The 21,630-nt window shown below is 38.3% G+C and overlaps 2 protein-coding genes across 2 annotated transcripts in view; both read left to right on the top strand.

Annotated features, from left to right (window-relative positions):
- itga8 (integrin, alpha 8) overlaps positions 1-2,043 on the top strand; it is a 114,183-nt gene extending 112,140 nt beyond the window's left edge. Inside the window, exon 30 of the mRNA XM_052144140.1 lies at positions 251-2,043. Coding sequence (XP_052000100.1) covers positions 251-340 — 90 coding nt within the window. The 3' untranslated portion in view covers positions 341-2,043. The remainder of the gene's footprint in view (positions 1-250) is intronic.
- Positions 2,044-8,453: 6,410 nt separating this feature from the next.
- Positions 8,454-21,630, top strand: part of LOC127656021 (protein FAM171A1-like) — a 63,229-nt gene continuing 50,052 nt past the window's right edge. The window contains exon 1 of the mRNA XM_052144142.1: positions 8,454-8,836. Within this exon, the coding sequence (XP_052000102.1) occupies positions 8,725-8,836 (112 nt within the window). The 5' untranslated portion in view covers positions 8,454-8,724. The remainder of the gene's footprint in view (positions 8,837-21,630) is intronic.

The raw sequence follows: 21,630 nt of genomic DNA, 5'->3' as shown, positions 1-21,630 counted from the left end.
TACCACTAAATGTTTATCAAGGCAAATGATATCTATTCAATCAGCTTATCCATAAATACATCTATTTACTTTGACGGGTGTCCACTGAGTGCCTTCCTGTAAGTAAATCTTTGGCCAGTGTTTTAGCAGACAAAACATTGGAAGAAATGAATGATGACTGTTATCTCAGGGATCATATTCTCATCCTGCTCTGTTCTTTCATTTTTTTTCTTCTTCCCATCCCTCTCGTCCCACCCACTCTCCCACTCAGTGTGGCTTCTTCGATCGGGCACGGCCACCCAAAGACGATGACGTGTCGGATCGTGAGCAGCTGACGGCAGAAAAATCTACAGAGGCATGAGGGCAAAAAAGACGAGTAATAAGAAAAAGAGGACATGGGATGAATCGCCATGAAGATAGTGGTGGAGCTGCATCAGAGTGTTTTGGCATCTTTGTAGAAGAATACAGATCCAAGCCTCTAAATAAACTACAGCTCTCACACTGGACTGCGATCTGTGAGCTGGGCCACAGTACCACTCAGAGACATTTATAAATCTTTATTTAAAAAAGGAGAAAGAGTAAGAACTCAGAACTTTACACTCTTGATAGAGTGCAATATTAGGAGAATCCAATGAGCCACATGTCTAATGATCACTACAATCCTAAGATTAATGGAATTATGTCTGATTAACTTCCTAGTAAGCAAGGAAATACAACTTCTGATAAAATATTGTTGAGCATTAGTAATATAACTCATAATGGAATGGCAAACAGAAAATGTTACCTGACAGATATCACTGAATTAGGTGCCCTGAAATATCATTCTTGTGTCTGTGACAGCACTCAACTTATTCTGTTTGTCAATCATTTTGTGCATTCACAGGGCAGCTTACAGCAACTTTAAGATCATTTGATCTCAGACAATCACCAGCTCCGCACAAAGTCTGTATCATTCTGCAGTACACTTCACATTCTTAACAGAAACCTTCAAAAAACATTCCAAAAAAGTAAAGATAACTGAATGTTACAGATAAGTATGGGACTTTGAAAATAATAAAAATTGTGTGGTCTATAGCAGACTAAAATCTAGTTCAAATTTGATATTGAAGCTTGTAAAGAATTGCTCAAAAAGTGCAACGATGCAAATATGTAGAAATTGGGAGAGGGGTGGGTATGAATAGATCTAAATAATATGTGCAATATTGGGACATTTGTATAGTTAATATGTGTGTACACTGGTTTTAAAATGTTAAAAAATTAGGTTCAGGTTATTTTGTATATAAAGTAAAAAAATAAATAAATAATAATAAAGAACGTGGTAACACTTTACATTAAGTTTCTATTTGTTAACATTAGTAAATGCACTAGGTATCATGAACAAACAATTAACAATATATATGTTACATCATTTTATTTGTTTGTTAATAAAAATACAGTTGTTCATTGTTAGTTCATGTTAACTAATGCTGTAAACTAATGGAACCTTATTGAAAAGTGTTACCAAAACCGTATTTGTAAGGCAAATGGGCTGACATGGATGTTTCTTTTCCAAACTAAAGAAGGGAACAAAACACTGTCTTACAGCACTCTAAATGCATAGCTAGATATGTTAGGTGCAGTAGGCCAACTTATTTCATCTGTTAGGAATTCATATCCTTGCAGGTTGCTAGTCTAAAATGTAGCAATCAGAACGTGTAAATGACAAAACAAAATTGTTCTTTTCTTTTGCTTTTTTCATATGAAGGTTTATCTCAGCCAAAGGCTTTCAATACACACCGTATGGACTGATATATAAAAAACTATTTGAAAATAATCTAAGTCATAAAGAAACCACATCTTGTCATGTTTTCTGTTCTGGAAGGACATGATCCATGTTTCAGTCCATTAATGATGTGTTGTGATGTGCACCCAAGTTTACACAGACCCAAAATTAAAAATGAAATGTATAATTATTCTTGTGTATGATTTTAATTCTCATATTACTCTAACTTCTCTTCTGATTGTACATACAGTGGATACGGAAAGTATTCAGACCCCCTTAAATTTTTCACTCTTTGTTATATTGCAGCCATTTGCTAAAATCATTTAAGTTAATTTTTTTTCCTCATTATTGTACACACAGCACCCCATATTGACAGAAAAACACAGAATTGTTGACATTTTTGCACATTTATTAAAAAAGAAAAACTGAAATATCACATGGTCCTAAGTATTCAGGCCCTTTGCTGTGACACTCATATATTTAACTCAGGTGCTGTCCATTTCTTCTGATCATCCTTGAGATGGTTCTACACCTTCAATTGAGTCCAGCTGTGTTTGATTATACTGATTGGACTTGATTAGGAAAGCCACACACCTGTCTATATAAGACCTTACAGCTCACAGTGCATGTCAGAGCAAATGAGAATCATGAGGTCAAAGGAACTGCCTGAAGAGCTCAGAGACAGAATTGTGGCAAGGCACAGATCTAGCCAAGGTTACAAAAAAAAATTCTGCTGCCCTTAAGGTTCATAAGAGCACAGTGGCCTCCATAATCCTTAAATGGAAGACGTTTGGGACGACCACAACCCTTCCTAGAGCTGGCCGTCCGGCCAAACTGAGCTATCGGGGGAGAGGAGCCTTGGTGAGAGAGGTAAAGAAGAACCCAAAGATCACTGTGGCTGAGCTCCAGAGATGCAGTCAGGAGATGGGCGAAAGTTGTAGTAAGTCAACCATCACTGCAGCCATCCACCAGTCGGGGCTTTATGGCAGAGTGGCAGACACATGAAAGCCTGCATGGAGTTTGCTAAAAAACACCTGAAGGACTCCAAGATGGTGATAAATAAGATTCTCTGGTCTGATGAGACCAAGATAGAACTTTTTGGCCTTAATTCTAAGCGGTATGTGTGGAGAAAACCAGGCACAGCTCATCACCTGTCCAATACAGTCTCAACAGTGAAGCATGGTGGCGGCAGCATCATGCTGTGGGGGTGTTTTTCAGCTGCAGGAACAGGATGACTGGTTGCAATCGAGGGAAAGATGAATGCGGCCAAGTACAGGGATATCCTGGACGAAAACCTTCTCCAGAGTGCTCTGGACCTCAGACTGGGCCGAAGTTTCACCTTCCAGCAAGACAATGACCCTAAGCACACCGCTAAAATAACGAAGGAGTGGCTTCACAACAACTCCGTGACTGTTCTTGAATGGCCCAGCCAAAGCCCTGACTTAAACCCAATTGAGCATCTCTGGAGAGACCTGAAAATGGCTGTCCACCAACGTTTACCATCCAACCTGACAGAACTGGAGAGGATCTGCAAGGAGGAATGGCAGAGGATACCCAAATCCAGATGTGAAAAACTTGTTGCATCTTTCCCAAAAAGACTCATGGCTGTATTAGATCAAAAGGGTGCTTCTACTAAATACTGAACAAAGGGTCTGAATACTTAGGACCATGTGATATTTCAGTTTTTCTTTTTTAATAAATGTGCAAAAATGTTAACAATTCTGTGTTTTTCTGTCAATATGGGGTGCTGTGTGTACAATAATGAGGAAAAAAAATGAACTTAAATGATTTTAGCAAATGGCTGCAATATAACAAAGAGTGAAAAATGTAAGGGGGTCTGAATACTTTCTGTACCCACTGTATCTGTTGGTAAGATGCAGAAAATTCAGATGCATTTGGATGTAGGCCTAGCTGATTATTTGAGAACTAAATAACTAAGAGGAAAAACTTGTTATATTTTTTAACTGAATAAAAATAAGACAGACATACTCTTGCTGAATATTCATTTATTGCACCAAGATCTCTGGTGTTGCTTCTGATACTTAGTTTATTCAGATATGAATGAAACACAATGTATTGTTAAGGATTTCTTTCTTAATGTGATTTTTAGCAGTTAAATCAAAGAAGCCCCTGTATTTATTTATTCACAAGCCGTTGAAATAAACAAATGGGTTATTGGTAGCATTGTTTATACATTCATGGAATATAATTTAGCAATGTTGGTTTCTAATGTTTAAAATATTGTATGGAATTGGCATTTAATTTGATTAAGATAAAATAATGTTTACTTTAATATTGCTTCAAGGCAGTAGTGTAGACTAGAGCATACACCATATGAACATTTATCTTTCTTAGGATTTTGCGTATGCCCACCTGAAATAATTGATGATACGTATAGCTGCCAGAACAAGAAGGCTTTTGACCCGGAATGCGATGCCGCAGCACTGTTGAGTGAATTGGGTATACATAAGTGGCACTAGCATGACTGACAGTCGGACTAAGCTGATCCAACAATCAGAACGTTCATGTACCGATTACCTGTTGTCTGCCCCGCGTTTCATATGTCACTGTCATGCACTACATTTCCCATAGTTCCCTGCCCTCACCACTGCCAGCATTCACTCATTGTTTTCACCTGATTGTCGTTTGTGATCATCCTGTGTCTCTGTATCTAAACCCTGTTTGTTCTCCATTCCCTTGTCGATCGTTGTACGTTGATGAATGTTGATGTATGTTTCACTGCCTTGCATATTCCCATGTTTGCTCCGTTGCCTGTCTTGCCGTGTTTTCTTCCTGCCGTGCTTCCGTTCCGTGTTCCTCCGATGTGTTCGTGTTTTAGTTTCAGTTTTTTCCCCCCATGGATGTTTTCTTTTGTTCCTGCTTGTTTTGTATTCACTCACTTCAGTAAATAAAACCCGCATTTAGATCCCACTCCTTGTCTGCCCTCGTCTGCTTCATAACAGTTCATTTCAGACCTGAAATGCTAACCAATAATATTTTCCATTTCAGTAAGTCTTATGCACAAGCATCTCTGGAGTAACCATAATTTGCATTGTAAATTTATTTCCCTGCTAAACGTAAATATATACACAGATCAGCCACAACATTAAAACCACCGACCTAATATTGATGTAGTTCCATTCGTGCCGCCAAAACAGCACCAACCCGCATCTCATAATAGCATTCTGAGATGCTATTCTTCTACCACAATTGTACAGAGTGGTTAACTGAGTTACCTTAGACTGTCAGTTCGAACCAGTCTGGCTATCTCTGTTGACCTCTCTCATCGACAAGGCATTTCCATCCACAGAACTTCCCCGCACTGGATGTTTTTTGTTTTTGGTACCATTCTGAGTAAATTCTAGAGACTGTTATGTGTGAAAATCCCAGACACAAACTCATTTGAAAGCCATTTGGTTCGATAAATGAAGCTTAACTTTGTTTTTGTGTTCATTTTTGAGTTGCGACATGTGATAGATGCATGTCTTAAGGTCAATATTAGGTCAAAAGTGGTAAAAAAAAAGAAACTGCTTTCTCTAGAAACTCATCAATCAATCATTGTTTTGAGGAATGAAGGCTATACAATGCTTGAAATTAAGATTTCATTCAAAGGTGTACACTACAGTCTACAAAGACAAAGGACAACTGGCTCTAACAAGGACAGAAAGAGATGTGGAAGCCCAGATGTGCAACTAAACAAGAGGATAAGTACATCAGAGTCTCTAGTTTGAGAAATAGACGACTCACATTTCCTCAGCTGACAGCTTCATTGAATTCTACCCACTCAACACCAGTTTCATGTACAACAGTAAAGAGAAGACTCGGGGGTGCAGGCCTTATGGGAAGAATTGCAAAGAAAAAGACACTTTTGAAACAGAAAAACAAAAAGAAAAGGTTAGACTGGGCAAAGAAACACAGACATTGGACAACAGATAATTGGAAAAGAGTGTTATGGATCTTAACCCTATTGAGATTTTGTGGGATCAGCTAGACACTTTGGTGAATAAAAATACCAATTTCTTTCCATAAGATCAAAATCTGTACATTATTCCAAACTGTTTTCTTTATTTCTTTTTTCTCCCTTTTACTGTTGTCAGCTGTGCCTTTTTCTCATGATATCAAATCATTTTCAATATTCTATATTTCTAAATAGGAAAACATACAGACACAGAAAAGATAATAATAGAACACAAAACAAATGAACATACATTTTTATGAACATTACTACATTCATTAGCTGCAATGCTTCAAAGTTTATTGCATATTATGAATTAGTTTATTAGAGTAATAATAAAGTAATAAAAAAAAATGTGACACCTATTACAACATTAATGACACCTATTAATTTAAATACATATTTAACATCAAGTTACCATACTATTGTTCTTAGTAGTGTACTCTACACCATGCCAGCAAGAAACTTACCCTGATATATATTTTGTAATTTTATGTTGGACTATAATTACTTTTATGAAAATATTTTATAAAATGGACTGTATATAAATGTACATACATTTTAGAGAGTGGGTGCCTGTGCATGATGATTTTTCCAACGATTTTTCATGGCCTATTTGTTGTGACATTTTCAGGGGTACTCCTTCAGTGTGGTCACAATATGTGCAGAGACTGAAGGATCAAGGGATTTCAAGAACATCCGATGTGCAGGAAAAGATCTAACAGAAATCCTCCTGTTAACTTGTTTCTGAGAAGCTTATGCGAATCTTTCCTGCATTACAGGAGGAGCTGTGTGAAGTTCACCGGCAGAGACTGTGTGTGTTCTGTGTGGATGATGAACAACTTGTGTGTGTTGTTTGTAGAGATAGCACAGAAACCATACCTGCCGTCCCTTCCACGCGATCGCTGGGGAATGTAAGGTGCATGCTGATTATGTTTAGTAACCTTAAATGTGCATTCCGTATTTTTTCGTCAATTAAAGTGTTACCATTAAAAGACTTTTAAGTTCTTCTAAATTAAGTTACACTGCTAAATAAGACACACAAAGCATAATCACAGTCTCTCAAAACTGATTGTTTCTAAGCAGTTTTTCCAAAAACCCTGGTCAGATAAACTAGTCTATGTCATCCCAATTCAAACTTAAACAATTGGTTGAGCCAGAAGTTTACATTTCTTAGTTATAGTTTACTTATAGAATATTTGCCAGTCAGACCCGCTCTCTAGTTGTCAGTCATTTTATGTGTTCAGGTTTGATGATATGTATTTGGAGAGAGGGCATGTCGATGAACTAAGCTAAATGGCAAATGTGAACAAAAAAGAGTGAAACTGCATCCAGAACCTTTATCAATTTTGATATACACTAATGTTCAATTGCTGCCCACTAGATGGTGGAATTTTTGTTTGGTTCTAGTTTGCCTTTTAGTTTTTCTTATTTATTTGAGTTAATTCATTACTTATTGCACATGTGTTTAATTTGTGGCACATTTAAAGTTTCACTGTTTTGTCCAGTGACTTGCTGCACTGCTAATCAGGGTGTCTGGGATACCACACACCAGTTATTCCTCAAGGCCATGGCACAAGGCATACCAGGGTTTGGCCCAAGTGCTGACAATCCAGGAAGTGTTAGACTGAGAGTTAAAGTCCCAGATAGCACTTCACACATGTCTGTATTGCAAATGAGCACATAACGTAAAACAATACATCTTCCGATTTGCAGTGTCAAGTTATAGGAATATTCCACATTCAATACAAGTTAAATTAAATTGACAGCATGGGTGGCATAGTGTTGATTACCACAAAAATGTATTTTGTCTCGCCCCTCCTTTTCTTTAAAAAAACAAAACAAAGGCACTTGTAATGGAAGTGAATGGGATCCATTTTTGGAGGGGTTAAAAGGTAGAAATGCGAAGCTTATAATTTTATAAAAGCACTAACATTCTGATAAAACCTGTGTATTATTTGAGCTGTAAAGTTGTTTATATCATAATTTTAGGGTGTACGGTATTACGACGTCATGGCAACGGTGTTGTAAAATTGTTTACATCTTGTGGCTATAATTTTGAAACAGCTAATATTTTAACGTTTATGGATTGGCCCCATTCACTTCCATATTAAGTGCTTCACTGGAACCCAGATTTTGCTTTTTTTAAAGAAAAGGAGGGACAAGTAGAAATAAATTTTTGTGGTGATCAAAATTATCCTGCAAATGATGTTGATTGAGCTAAATTTGTATTAAACCCGGAATATTCCTTTAATAAGAATATAAACTTTTAAAAATACAGCTCGAGACACTTGCTTGCCACTCTATTTGTTGTGCTGCGTCTGGCTTTTTAACTTACTTTAATGGAATAGTTTGCCGAAAACAAATCTAAATTCTATAATCATTTACTAACCTTTATGTCATCCCAGACGTGTATGACTTTCTTCTAGCCTACTGAACACAAACAAACGTTTTTAGAAGAATATTTCAGCTCTGTAGGTTCATACAATGCAAATGCATGGATGTTTGAAGCTCCACAAGGCATGTGGAGATGACATGAGGTGAGTAAATGATGAGAGAATTTTCATTTGGGTGAACTGTCCCTTTAAGTCCGCGTACGGTCGGTACTGATTTTAAGGTTATTGACAGTAATAGGCAGCAGATGGCAGACTAACCCTTCTATCTGTAGGACAGAAGGACGCCACCTGGTTACGGCATGGAAATGGTTAAACTGGTTGAGTTCACTCGCTTTCTCTCGGTTGTCTCGAGTCGCGTAGCCAGACCATTGACTAAACAGCAAAGTTAGGACACAGACTGCTGAGACTAGTCTAGAGTTAACTCCGCGAAAAAAACAAACAAAAACAGCGGCAACACTGAGATGCTGACCGGAGGATTTTTCTAATTGCCCGTTGGTGTCAATGACATGAACACAATTGCTAAAATACCAAATAATGACAGGAAAGCTGTGCTGCAACGCGTCTGTAAATACTCCTGTCGCATAGACAATCTGCATTGTTGAGATAATCGTTTGAAACTGTAAGCAGCAATAATGCGCGGGGCGGACCGCAACCGCAGGTCTGCCGTGATTGTGCTCTGCCTGCTGGGATGCGATATATGGACAGCGGCCGCTAAAACACTGCAGGAAAACGGCGATACCAAAGGTAAGAGACACGCCGTTAACCCTCGAGAATGCTTCGCTTCAGTATATGTTTATAACAAATTTCATAAAAATTTATATCAGCTTTGTTTTAACTTTCGGTGTGGGCTTGCTTGAGCTAACAGTTAGCAATCTTAGCTCGCATGTAATCATGAAGAGAGACGGACGCTTGATGTCTATCAGCGGCCATAAAACGAATAAATATGGGACGTTTGGAGGGTTTAGTCAACTTTTGTTTTAACGACGCAAACTTGATTGTTCTCATCTCCATGAAGCCAGGTTTGAAATCTGATATTTTATGTGATGCCTGTGCAATGAGCATTACTGCAGTCTCCAATGCAAATATAATTGTGATTTCATTACTAGAACTAAAAAGTACTTAAAACATATCTTTATGTCTTTGTTTATTTGTCTCATGATCATTTTTAATTATTTCTGGCTTCAGTATGATAAAGCGTAGAAAGTAATACATGATTTCCACATTTAAAGGTACAGTTCATCCCAAAAATACAAAACAGTCTGTCATCATTTGGTCACCCTCTGGTTGTTTCAAACCCATATGATTTTCTTTCCTCCATGGAGGCAGGCAGATAATATCAGTCACTATTATCTTTTATTGTATGGAGGATAAAAAAGAGGCAATGAAAGTGAATTGTTAATCTCTTAACATTCTGCCTAACACCTCCTTTTGAACATGGATTTTGCCATGGAAATAGCTATACAAGCAGGCATGACATATAAACAAGCAATTAAACATCTCCCTTTGTGTTCTACAGAAGAACAATATAAGGGAGAGACATTATGGTGTCTGTGCATTAAGACGCTAGATATGTTTTTTTTTATTATTTTTTTTATTTGTGCCAGAGATCCGCATGTGTGGGGGCCCCCATGAAACTTCTGATTGTCCACATTAATGTTCTGTTGAATAACCGCCAATGTTATATTATGAGTTCACAGTTTTACATTTTTATAATCCAGTTATAATGTTAATGAAACAATGTCACAGATGACAGGTTGCAAGAACCTGTTTAAATGACATAACAGCTGGTACAGCTCAGCACTTGATAGCAGATTTATTCAGCAGCTCTTTGATGGTCAGTTTGGTTAAATCCTCCTTGTCTGAACTTATAATGTGAGGGATAACATTAAACCCCCACCTCCCTCTTGATTGGCACTCCTCTCCCCTACATCTCTCCATCTCCTGCTGCTGAGCAGAGGCAGCACAGATGGGTCTGTTGCTCTCTTGTGTAGAACAGTAGATTGGCACATTGTATGCTTGAGTATGCAAAACAGGGCTTTGCTGCCTTTTATCCGGGGTGTGCCACTTCCTCATGGGATCTGGAAAGGGAATGCTGTGTGTGGCCTTAACATAGTATAGTCAGGCCTAGAATAGGTTTTGCCATGCAGCTTTCTGAATATTATTGGCTACCATTTTTATCCACTGTTCTTATTTGGAATCTGTTGCTATTACTGCATTTGTGTTTTTATGTTTGTTTGTTTTTTGGTTATAAAACCTTATTTTACCTCCATTGTGTTTCTAGAGCAAATCGTTTTCCTAAAAATGTATGTCAACATATATGGACAACGGGAATAAGGTGTGACATTTAAAATAATACCAAGCTATTGTAAGATTTTCTTCATCAAAATGTTTGTTTCCAGGAATGTTGGTTATTCATGTTTTTGAGATTTTACATGCTTTACAGATTAATTTGTGTAAAGCTGAATAAATAATTCTTATTATAAGCATCATCCAATCACTGCCAACCATATGAAAATAAAATGTAGCTGAGACGAGGAGGGCGTGGCCGGGTCGTGAGGGTGCATGGCTGGCGCTGAATCAGATCTGCGGTAGAGCAAGTTAAAGGGGATCCGGAGATGCCAGTTCAAGAGAGATAGAGAGAGATAGGCCTACTATTGAGTGGTCCAAACATCATTTGCAGCCTGAAACGGAACTTTTGGTTGGATTTTCGGATTGATTGCACTTGACCGCACAGAAAACTTTTGGATATAGAGGTCTACGCAGGACAGTTTTTTAATTCCACTCCCGTCCTCTTCCGCTAGGTTCTATTCCACACCCGCCTGCTCCTGCTTAATATTCACTCAGTGTACACCCGCTGGCTGCTTAGAATGATCTCCTTCACAATTTTCTTTAAATTTAGATCTCGTTTCCAGAATCTCAGATTTTAATTTTCACCTAGAGAAAGAGACCAAGATGGTTAGAAAACAAATATACAAGAGTTTTATTTGTTATTTTTGTCTTATCATAATACAATATTATTTTAACATATTTTACTGTCAACACAGTAGAACAAAATGTCACAGAGAAAAACAGATCTCTCAAAATTAAATACGACCTCTGTCACTCAAAGTTATAAGCCAAAAAATTTGAACAAATGAAAACTGTTGGCTTACTATAATGTAAGATGAAATAAAAATGTAGTCTATTTTAAGCTATTTAAAACATCCATGCAAGAATAGGATGTCGTTGACTGACGGCGGTTTCAGTACCGAACGTCTCTCCTCCAAAATCCGACCATAAAGGCAGAATGCTTTCTGAAGGTGCGCTTATGACCAGGATGCAAAGAACATATCTTGCCAAGTTACTGAGGGCAGGAAACTGGGAACAGTGTGAACGCCACCATCGCAGAACGTTTTGTTCACTTGATAGTTCAAGTTTCAGGGTCCTATACTCCTGAAGCTGGATTTCCAAGGATTTTGATCCATACGCTTCTTCCGTATCATCCTCCCAATCTGCACATTTATGGAGAACAGCCAGCCTTTTGACAGGTGTCGGCTGAACATCCTCCCCATCTGTATCAAACTGTAAATCTGCGACCATCTCCTTGACACCCTGTATCACCTCCTGACACACGCTTTCATCCATCATTTTCAAACCTACCAGATTTGGTGTCAGAAAGGTTGCTGTTTGGTAAAGCATGTAAACAGAATTTGGCGAAGTGATGACTGTTGACAGTAATTCCTTCTGCCGTGTCACAAAGACGGATACAATTTTAGAGAGCAGAGGGTCCATTGTGGCTGATTTACTGTGCTCAATTAACCTCACTGATCACAGAAGAACCAGTGAGGCACTTGGAGCTGTGTTATCGGTTTCCAAGTCATCAGTTGCCTCTTTGAAGGGTTTAAGGACTGATATGAGAGACTTGAGCATGTTGGTGCTAATGCTTCCGATCTTGTCAGAATTATTGCTTTTAGCCAGCACAGACGCAATTTCTTATACTGTTCCAAAACAGAATTCACGATGTCAAAACTGGAGTTCCATCGTATCTCAACAGATTTTTTCAGTGACTTTTTCAGCTTGCCCTCCTGTCCTGAATGTTTGAAATATGTGACCAACTTTTTAACAAATGCGAGGAGCCCAGCGACCTCTGGTGACATTTCCATCACGGCAGGAGCAAACACACTGGACAGCGTCACGTTTAGTATGTGCGCTGTGCAATTTCGTCTCGTGAATCCTCGTAGGGCACAGTCCACGATCTGTGACAACTATCTCTCTGCCCATTTCTGTCGCATCAATGCCAAAAACTCTTGAGATTCTGCAGCAGGTGCCTTCGAATTAATCACCCATCTTTGAGGTGCGTGTGTCAAAAAGGGCAGCAAAAAGCACATTTGAATGTAGCTCAGGTTGGTCATTAATGTAATGAATAGTTGCCGAAAAGAAAGGACGTTTTGCGATAGGTTTCTGTCCATATGTCTGCAGTAATTGTGCATCGAACTTGGATATTATTACAGTGATTTTTGTCAACATTTCTTTGTAGATTCTGAGCCCTCGTTTCAACATTTCTTGATACTGTTGTTGGGTGTGGTAGTGTCTCTCTGACATGGAATTTTCCTATTTTCGCTGCTGTGTTGACCAAATGTTGGGCTAGCTGATTGAAACCTTTTCCAGACACAGTATCATATGGTCGAATGTCTTGGCAAACAAATTCAACACATTTTTTTGTGGTCTCTCTTTTGAGCTGTTTTGGCACCAGCTTGGACTTTATAAATGTCAGTTTAGTTTGTCCCTTTGTTATGAGGCATGAGTGTCACCTTAAACCAGAGGTTCCAGTCTTGTGGCTGCTAAATGGGACAACTTTCTGACATTTATCACATCGGGCAAAGGGTAGTTTATTTCCAACTTTTTAACCGGTAGTGTATATATATTTATTTATTTTTTAAAATAAAAGGCTATTGTCAGACAGCCCACCCAAAATACACCAGACCACTACCGTCTTTAATTCAGAAATGTAATCCCGTGCCGCAAGAAATCTACTTGGGTCCCGCGGTTCCCGCAGGAGAGTTGTCGGAATTCAGAACTCTAATTGGATGCTCCCTTGCTCCCTATTTAGTGAATGACTTAACCTCCAGTGTGCTGTCTGCCTTCACTGGTCTCAGAACAGTTTGAAATTCACCTGTTTTCCTATTCTTGCTCCATATAAAGCCTCTGAAAGCAAACATTTTTAGCTTTTGAACCCATTTATTCTCAATGTGAAAATGCACAGTAAATATATAGGAATGGATTAACTAATGTTATTGAATAGAATCGTATTGCACAGTCATGACAAAGTGAAACATAACATAAAATGTAAATTAAAATTAAGCTAAATGACCCACAGATGTGTTAGTCGGAAAGTTATTCAAAATAACTAACATGCTTTTTCTTCTTTCGAGGAAATGCAGTGCCAGTTTCCACATATATGGACATGTTTATCAGGTTGCTGACGTGCGAAAAATTAACGGATTATTTAAAGCAGCATATTAAACGAAACTAGAGACTACTCTTTACAACTAAACAGGTTTAAATTTCTTACTATAGGCACTTTTGTTGGTGCTGCATCCTTAGGAGCACTTCAAGGAAAACGGCATGATGATATGTCATGTGACTCGGTGCAGCAGAAGTTAACCCTTTAAATGACGGTCTAGAGTCTTGTGAACAGTATTCAGTCAGTTTTTATTCATTTAAATCAATGGCATGTTGCATATAGCAAAGACAAAATACAACATCCACGCATTGTTGTTTTTTTATTTGGTGGTTTTTTTCAAGCTTTTAGCATTTTTATGTGCAAATCTTTAGTTTTGTTATATTTTAATTTTCTTGCTATCATTTGATTGTTTCGTTTTTAATGAAAGGTAATAATCAATCTTCATAAACATCTTGAGGCATTTGGACCATTCTTTATCTAACTGGCACAAATATAATTTATTACATTATATTCTAATTGAGTTTATTTCTCAATCATAATTATTACATAATCAAAAAAGCTGGTCTGACAGAAGAAACCTGCATTGTTATGATAATGCCTAAAGAAATCTTTTCTGTATGCCTCATGCATCTTTATAAAGGGGTTTGCCAAGGTGACTTTTTCTAACTTATTTTTTGTTGTTTCTAATTCATCAGTCAGAGGAAAGGGCCTAGATTAAAGAAATATTCAGGTTCGATAGGAGTTACTCAATCGAAAGCATTTGTGGTTTAATATTGATTACCAAAAAAAAAAAAAAAAGAATTACTTGCCCCTTTTCTTAAAAAAAGAATGGAACTTAATGGGGCCAATCCGTAAACGTTAAAATACTCACTGTTTCAAAAAATATAGTCACAAGATATAAACAATATGTGTTAACATGATTTTAGTGTGATAACATCTTTTACTATCTTTTTATCATTTTGGCTGTGGCCTAAAACCTTAAATGACTGTAAAAATGATTTAAACCACTTTAGAATTCATGTGCTTTTAGAATTCAACACTCTTTTAAAAGTGCTTTTCTAAAATGAAAAGCTTCACATTTCTGTCTTTTAACACTCAAAATTGGGCCCATTCACTTCCATTGCAAGTGCCTCACTGTAACCTCAATTTTTGCTGCTGCTTTTTTTGTGTATGAAAAAACTACATTAACGAGTCAAAATAATTATTTGTGGTAATCAACATTTCCCCACAATACTGTCAATCGAGCTTAACTTGTATTAAACACTGAATATTCCTTTTAAGACCTCTATAAAAGACAAGTTGCATGGTTTGGAAATCAGTTAATATTCTGTAGGCTTGAGTTTAGTAAATTATACTCTTTTCTGGAATGGAAGTCATAAACACTCACTTTGTTGTATAAAACAACAATTACATACTGCATACAATTTATTTGTGTGTTTCTGTTTGTATTTTTTTTTTAATGACACCTATATTGACAAATTGTCCTTATACCGACAACCAAATATTTACAGTAAGCAGTCCTATGTTGTCACACGTGTACCCAAATATAGAGACTGAATGGACCCCTTAATAGTCTCCTGCTATAATGCATTGGGACTTGGAACAATGGGTCTTTGGAAACAAGACATGTTTTTGAGTTTGGGAGACTCGTAAAGCTTGGTAAAAAAATAAAAATAAGTCTAGAGTTTCACACTTATTAATTATCTGTAATGGAGATTGTGGTGTAGTCTGGATTTTGGGTATTGCTGTAGTAGTGCATAAGGGGAGGGTGCCAAGTCTGTTTGTTTGCCCCTCAGCATTTCAAAGCATTTCATGCGCATGAGGGACCTCTGTTATGCTTAATTTTTTATGGGGTTATGTTTTCAGTGGACACTCAGACATTTTGTCATCTCTGATTATACCAAAACAGACTGTTTCCAATGGGCAAGCCAGTCAGACAACTGTCTCTCACTCTCTCCTTCAGACACAAGCATTAATTTATTTTGCAAATGCATGTAATGGACTCTTATGCCACTCTAAATATGACTATTTTAAAATGTTCTGAAGAGGCTTGGAGAGTTTAACCCTGCTAAAAGTTGTTTAATTTTAGGTGTGGCTGTTTTACTAGCACTTATTCAGAGCCATTGTTTGTCCTTATTTTAAAAAAAACAATAGCGGTAGTTTATGGCCTATTCTTACCGAGAATGAATTTTAGGTACGAATGTTCATTCCGAACAAGCTTTTGAATAGGAACAATGGATTCCAATGGTACTTTTCAGCTGGGTCTGACAAATTGTCTAAACTTTTTTTTTTTTTTTTTTCTCTCTCTCACAGAGAGCAGTCCGATTTATTTATTTTTTTCTCTTCGGACTGCGATGAAAACTGCCTGAGAATGAGACTTCTGTCATTTTGCCAGAATTTCTGCTACTGCACAATTCAGCTTGTTGGTGGGGCTAATCAACTGGTAAATGCGTGCAAATATGCAGTAAATAAATAATATAGAAACTGGAAACATTTTATTTTTTTATAATATTTATCTAATGTGCTGATGCCTCACATATATTATAATATATAGATCTATTAGACCACTGCAAAATTATCAGTTTCTCTGGATTTACCATTTATAGGTATATGTTTGAGTAAAATTAACTTATTCTATAAAATACAGACAATATTTCTCCCAAATTCGAAATAAAAATATTGTCATTTAAGAGCATTTATTTGTAGAAAATGACAACTGGTCAAAGCAACAATAAAAGATGCAGTGTTTTTAGACTTTGAATAATGCAAAGAAAACACGTTTTGTGGTGGTGGTGTAGTGGTGATGGTGTAGTGGTCACATAACTGGTAATCAGAAGGATGCTGGTTCGAGCCCCACAGCCACCACCATTGTGTCCTTGAGCAAGGCACTTAACTCCAGGTTGCTCCGGGGGGATTGTCCCTGTAATAAGGGCTCTGTAAGTCGCTTTGGATAAAAGCGTCTGCCAAATGCATAAATGTAAATGTAAGTTAATATTAATTTTTAAACAACACAATAATAATGTTTTAACATAGGAAGAGTTCAGAAATTAATATTTGGTGGAATAACCTTGATTTTCAATCACCACATTTATGCGTCTTGGCATACGCTCTACCAGTTTTTCACGCTGCTGTTGGGTGACTTTAATGCCACTCCTGGCACAAAAATGTAAACAGCTAGGCTTTGTTTTATGGCTTGTGGCCATCCATCTTCCTCTTGATCACATTCTAGAGGTTTTCAATGGGGTTCAGGTCTGGAGATTGAGCTGGCCATGACAGACTTTTGATTTGGTGGTGCTCCATCCACACCTTGATTGACCTGGCTGTGTGGCATGTAGCATTGTCCTGCTGGAAAAAAGTTGGGGAATATTGTCAGAGCACAAGGAAGTATGTTTTCCTGCAGGATAACCTTGTAGATGACTTGATTCATGTGTGCTTCAAAGTGTTGTCAAAAGTACCGTTATTTTGGTACCAAGCCGATACTAAAATAAGAAAGATGTAAGGATACCAGTGTTTCTGCAGTACAGGGCACCGATACAATCAGATACCAGCACGCAGTATGACTGGCACACTACTGCTTTAAAATGCTCATTTTGAGCATGTGCTCTGTTACTCCATACACTGAAATGGCCAATTAATCAAATTAAAATCGTGACATGTCCTAGTGTGATTTATTAAACCGCTAAAGGCTGCAATCTTCATGTGGAAAAGATGCATACTTTAAATCAGAACGCTCATCTACGAGGAAGTCCACAGATATTGTGTATCATTCACATTGTATCAGATGACAGCAGAGCACTAATCAACTGTGAACCATGCAGCAAATGTAAACTATATATTTAATTAAAACACTGCATTTGCGCTTTAATCTCAAATCAACTTTATTTATATAGTATTTAAACAACAGAGTTGACCAAAGTGCTTCACAGTAATACAATTTAAAACATAACATTTCAAAATCAAAGTAAACTAAAATACAAACCCTTCAAAACTGTGTCCTACATTTAATTTGTCAGACTCAAAGGACAGTGTAAAGAGATGATGATTTCAGACGTAAAATAGTGTCACGAACTGTTTATCCAGAAAGTGAAGATTCGGGCAAAATGTAAAAATATATATATTTTTTTTTAAATACACATCATAATTAAAGCACATTTCAAAATATAAGCTAGAGCCCTGAAATTCAAGAAATTGTGACCGAAATGTATTACAACTGTATAGTAAAATTTAATATTCACTGTAATGATGATGATGATGATGATGATGATGATAATAATAATAATAATAATATTAATAATTAAGCAATATATCACAAGCAAGACTGCTGTTGAATAAAATTTTAGCAAAAAAAAGATGTTGAAAAGTTATATTTTCACTTGTGAAAAGTTTAAGAATTAATTGATAAGGCACCATTTTGATAATGAAATGAAACTCTAAAACATGGAGTTCTAGAAAAAAAATAAAGGAAAACATGATTTGGTAAAGAATAAAACGGAAATACAAATATTCTTAAACAATGCATCGTTGATTGAGAAACACTTGAAGGAAACATGGATATCTTTTAATTTATTATTTACATTGAAATGTACATTTTAAATGGGCTAAACAGGTGTGTTCAATAGCACATTGTCATATTAGCATATTTATCCTGTGGTACTGAATCTGGTATTGAGAACCGTGAAATTTCACTGGTATCTGTACCGACTATTGAAATTTTGGTTCCCTGACAACACTAGTCCTTCACAAAGACTAATCTGCCTGATTCCAGCCTTACTGAATTACCCCCAGATCAACACCAATCCTCCACCTGGTCATCTAATGGTTAGACGGAGACCGGGAGAGGCCTTTTAAGTTAAGACACATACAGTGTCTCGCACCCACAGTGAAATTTGGTGATGAATATGAAATAATTAAATATAAAGAAAAGACTATGAGGCCATATCTTTGTTTGTATTATTTTGAATGTTATGCATCATATTTTCTGCTATGCCTGTTTTACTTAATGAACATTTATTCCATGTGTATGTATATCACACACATATCCTTTTCTGTCTCTTTCTTCTGCGCTAGCGCCTATACTACCCCAACCATATTGAGAGCTTGGCAGTACAACACTGTAGATGTTGTTGAAATTTGTATGACAAATTGCTTGCGTTGTTCCTCATGCTTTGAATAAAAGCATCTGCTAAATGTTGATGTATTATCCAGGCATTAAAATAAAGAGAATCTGGGTTCGAGGGTTCATTTGAAATTAAAAATACATTCATAAATATGAAGACTGAAGACATGGGACGAATGCAACAGCGCTCTTTACTCCTCTCACTCACACAAAAACCACAGTTTGTATATTCCTCTAAATGCATCAAAAACATGGAAAGGACATAATGAAACTGTTTAGATAAAGAAATGCATTAAACATATTAATCTCATGCTTTGACAGGTGAATGCTTAAAGATCCATGCATCAGAATAAATGTTTGTAGAACAGTTACTGTACAGGGGTGAAATTGTTTTATAATTTTTTCATTGATGTATTAAGTGTAAGAGTTACATTTGATCATTAACACTTATAGATCAGTAATTTATGTACAGTGCTGTGAAAATGTATTTGGCCCTATCATGATTCTTCTGTTTTTATATATATCTCATACAATTTTTTTTTTGTTGTAAACTAAATCTAACATAAAACATAGACAATCTGAGTAAACACAAAATACAGTTTTAAATGATAATTATATTTATTGAAGCAAAAACGTTATCCAATACTAACTGGGCCTCTGTGTAAAAGTATTTGCCCCATGGTTACTAAATCTCTAAATCTATGATAACTGCATTCATAATGAGGTTCAGCTGGACTAGACACACCCAGGCCTGATTACTGACAGCCCTGTTCAATCAAATCAACACCTAAATAGAACTTTTTCAGCAGCAAGAAGTTGGCTAAAATGTCTCACCCAGTAGCACACTATGCCAAAGTCAAAAGAAATTCCTGAAATTAGGTAAAGGTGATTGAAATACATCAGTCTAAGAAGGGTTACAAAGCAGTTTCAAAGGCTCTGGGACTCCAAAGAACCACCGTGAGAGCCATTATCTCCAAATGGAGAACACTTGGTGAGCCTTCCCAGAAGTGGCCGACCTTCCAAAATTCCTCCAAGAGCACAGAGATGACTCATCCAGGAAGTCACAAAAAGGCAAGGACAACATCCAAGGAACTGCAGGCCTCACTCTCATAAATAAATTACATTTTCTGATAGTGGAATCGTGAACAGACACTTGGCAAAAATGGCATCGATGGAAGTGTGGCGAGGCAAAAACCACTGCTAACCCATAAGAACATTTAAGGCTTGTCTGAATTTTGCCAAAACACACCTTGATGATCCTCAAAACTTTTGGGAGAATTCTATGGGGACTGATGAGTCGAAAGTGGAACAGTTTGGGTCCCGTTACATCTGCCATAAATCAAACACAGAATTCCGTAATTCCATAATTGACCTACTGTCAAGTATGGTGGTGGTAGTGTGATGGTGTGGGGATGCTTTGCTGTTTCAGGGTCAGGCCAGGGTGACTTGCAATAGTTGAGAGAAACATGAATTCTGCTTTCTACCTGAAAATCCTAAAGGAGAACATCCGGTCATCAGTCTATGAGTTGAAGTGCAACTGGATTATGCAGCAAGACAATGATCCAAAGCATAGGAGTAAGTCCACCTCTGAATGGCTCAAAAGAAGCTAAATTAAAGATTTGGAGTGGCCTAGTCCCTCTCCGGGAACCAGCACCTTATTGAGGTGGAGAGGTTTTTGTGCTCTTATGATCCTGAAGGCTGAGTTTTCTGGAGCCAGGTGCTCCTGGTAGGGTCTCCCAAGGCAAAGTGGTCTCAGGTGAGTGGGCCAGACTAAGAATGGTTCACAAAGACTCCATGGAAAAAAACGGCAAGAGGAGTTACCCTGCCCGGAGGAAGCCTGGGGCCCCTGTCTGGAGCCAGGCCCAGATGGAGGGCTTGTCGGCGAGCGCCTGGTGGCCGGGCTTGTCACAGAGCCTGCCGGTCACAGCCCGGAGAAGTGACGTGACACCCCCCTCTACATCCCATGAGCCCACCACCCATTGGAGAAACCGCAGGAGTCAGGTGCGCTGCCATATTGGTGGCAGTGAAGGCCATGGGTCTCGGCAAAGGCTAGCTCTAGGGACGTGGAACGTCACCTCGCTGGGGGAAGGAGCCGGAACTGGCTCTGGATCCGTACTCCTGGATAGGGGATGGACTCTGTTCTTCTCTGGAGTTTCCCAGGGTGTGTGGATACTACGGTTGGAGAGCTGCGACCTCAAGGTTTTAGGTGCCGCAAGGGGTGGTAACCCTCAAACACTGTGGTGGACACTGGTGGTCAGGGAAGCCGTCCAAATGAAGAAAGAGGCCTTCTGGGATTTGAGGTCTCTGGAGGCAGTTGCAAGGTACAGACAGGCCCGAAGGGCTGCGGCCTCTGCCATGAGGGAGGCAAAGCAGTGGGTGTGGGAAAAGTTCGGAGAAGCCATGGAGAAGGACTTTCGGTCCACACCAAAGTGCTTCTGGAAAACTGTCCGCCACCTTAGCAGGGGGAAACGGGGAACCATCCAAGCTGTATACAGCAAAGATGGGACACTGTTGACCTCAACCGAGAAGGTTATTGGGCGTGGAAGGAACACTTTGAAGAACTCCTAAATCCCAACACGCCCTCTATGCTAGAGGCAGAGCCGGAGGCTGATGGGGGATCAGATTCTATTTCACTGGGGGAGGTCACTGAGGTAGTCAACTCCGCAGTGGCAAAGCCCCGGGGATTGATGAGATCCGACCAGAAATGCTGAAAGCTTTGGATGTGGAGGGGGTGTCATGGATGACACACCTCTTCAACATTGCGTGGAAGTCTGGGACAGTGCCTAAGGAGTGGCAGAACTTCAAAAATGGGCATCAGAGAGTGTGTGCCAACTACAGGGGTATCACACATCTCAGCCTCCCTGGTAAAGTTTGAGAGGAGGGTTCGGCCGATTGTCGAACCTCGGATTGAGGAGGAACAATGCGGGTTCTGTCCTGGCCGTGGAACGACGGATCAGATTTTTACTCTCGCAAGTATCC

Source organism: Xyrauchen texanus, chromosome 15, assembly GCF_025860055.1.
Source record: "Xyrauchen texanus isolate HMW12.3.18 chromosome 15, RBS_HiC_50CHRs, whole genome shotgun sequence".
Lineage (NCBI taxonomy): Eukaryota > Metazoa > Chordata > Actinopteri > Cypriniformes > Catostomidae > Xyrauchen > Xyrauchen texanus.
Note: the sequence above shows the minus strand (reverse complement) of the source record. Positions and strands in the feature narration are given on the sequence as shown.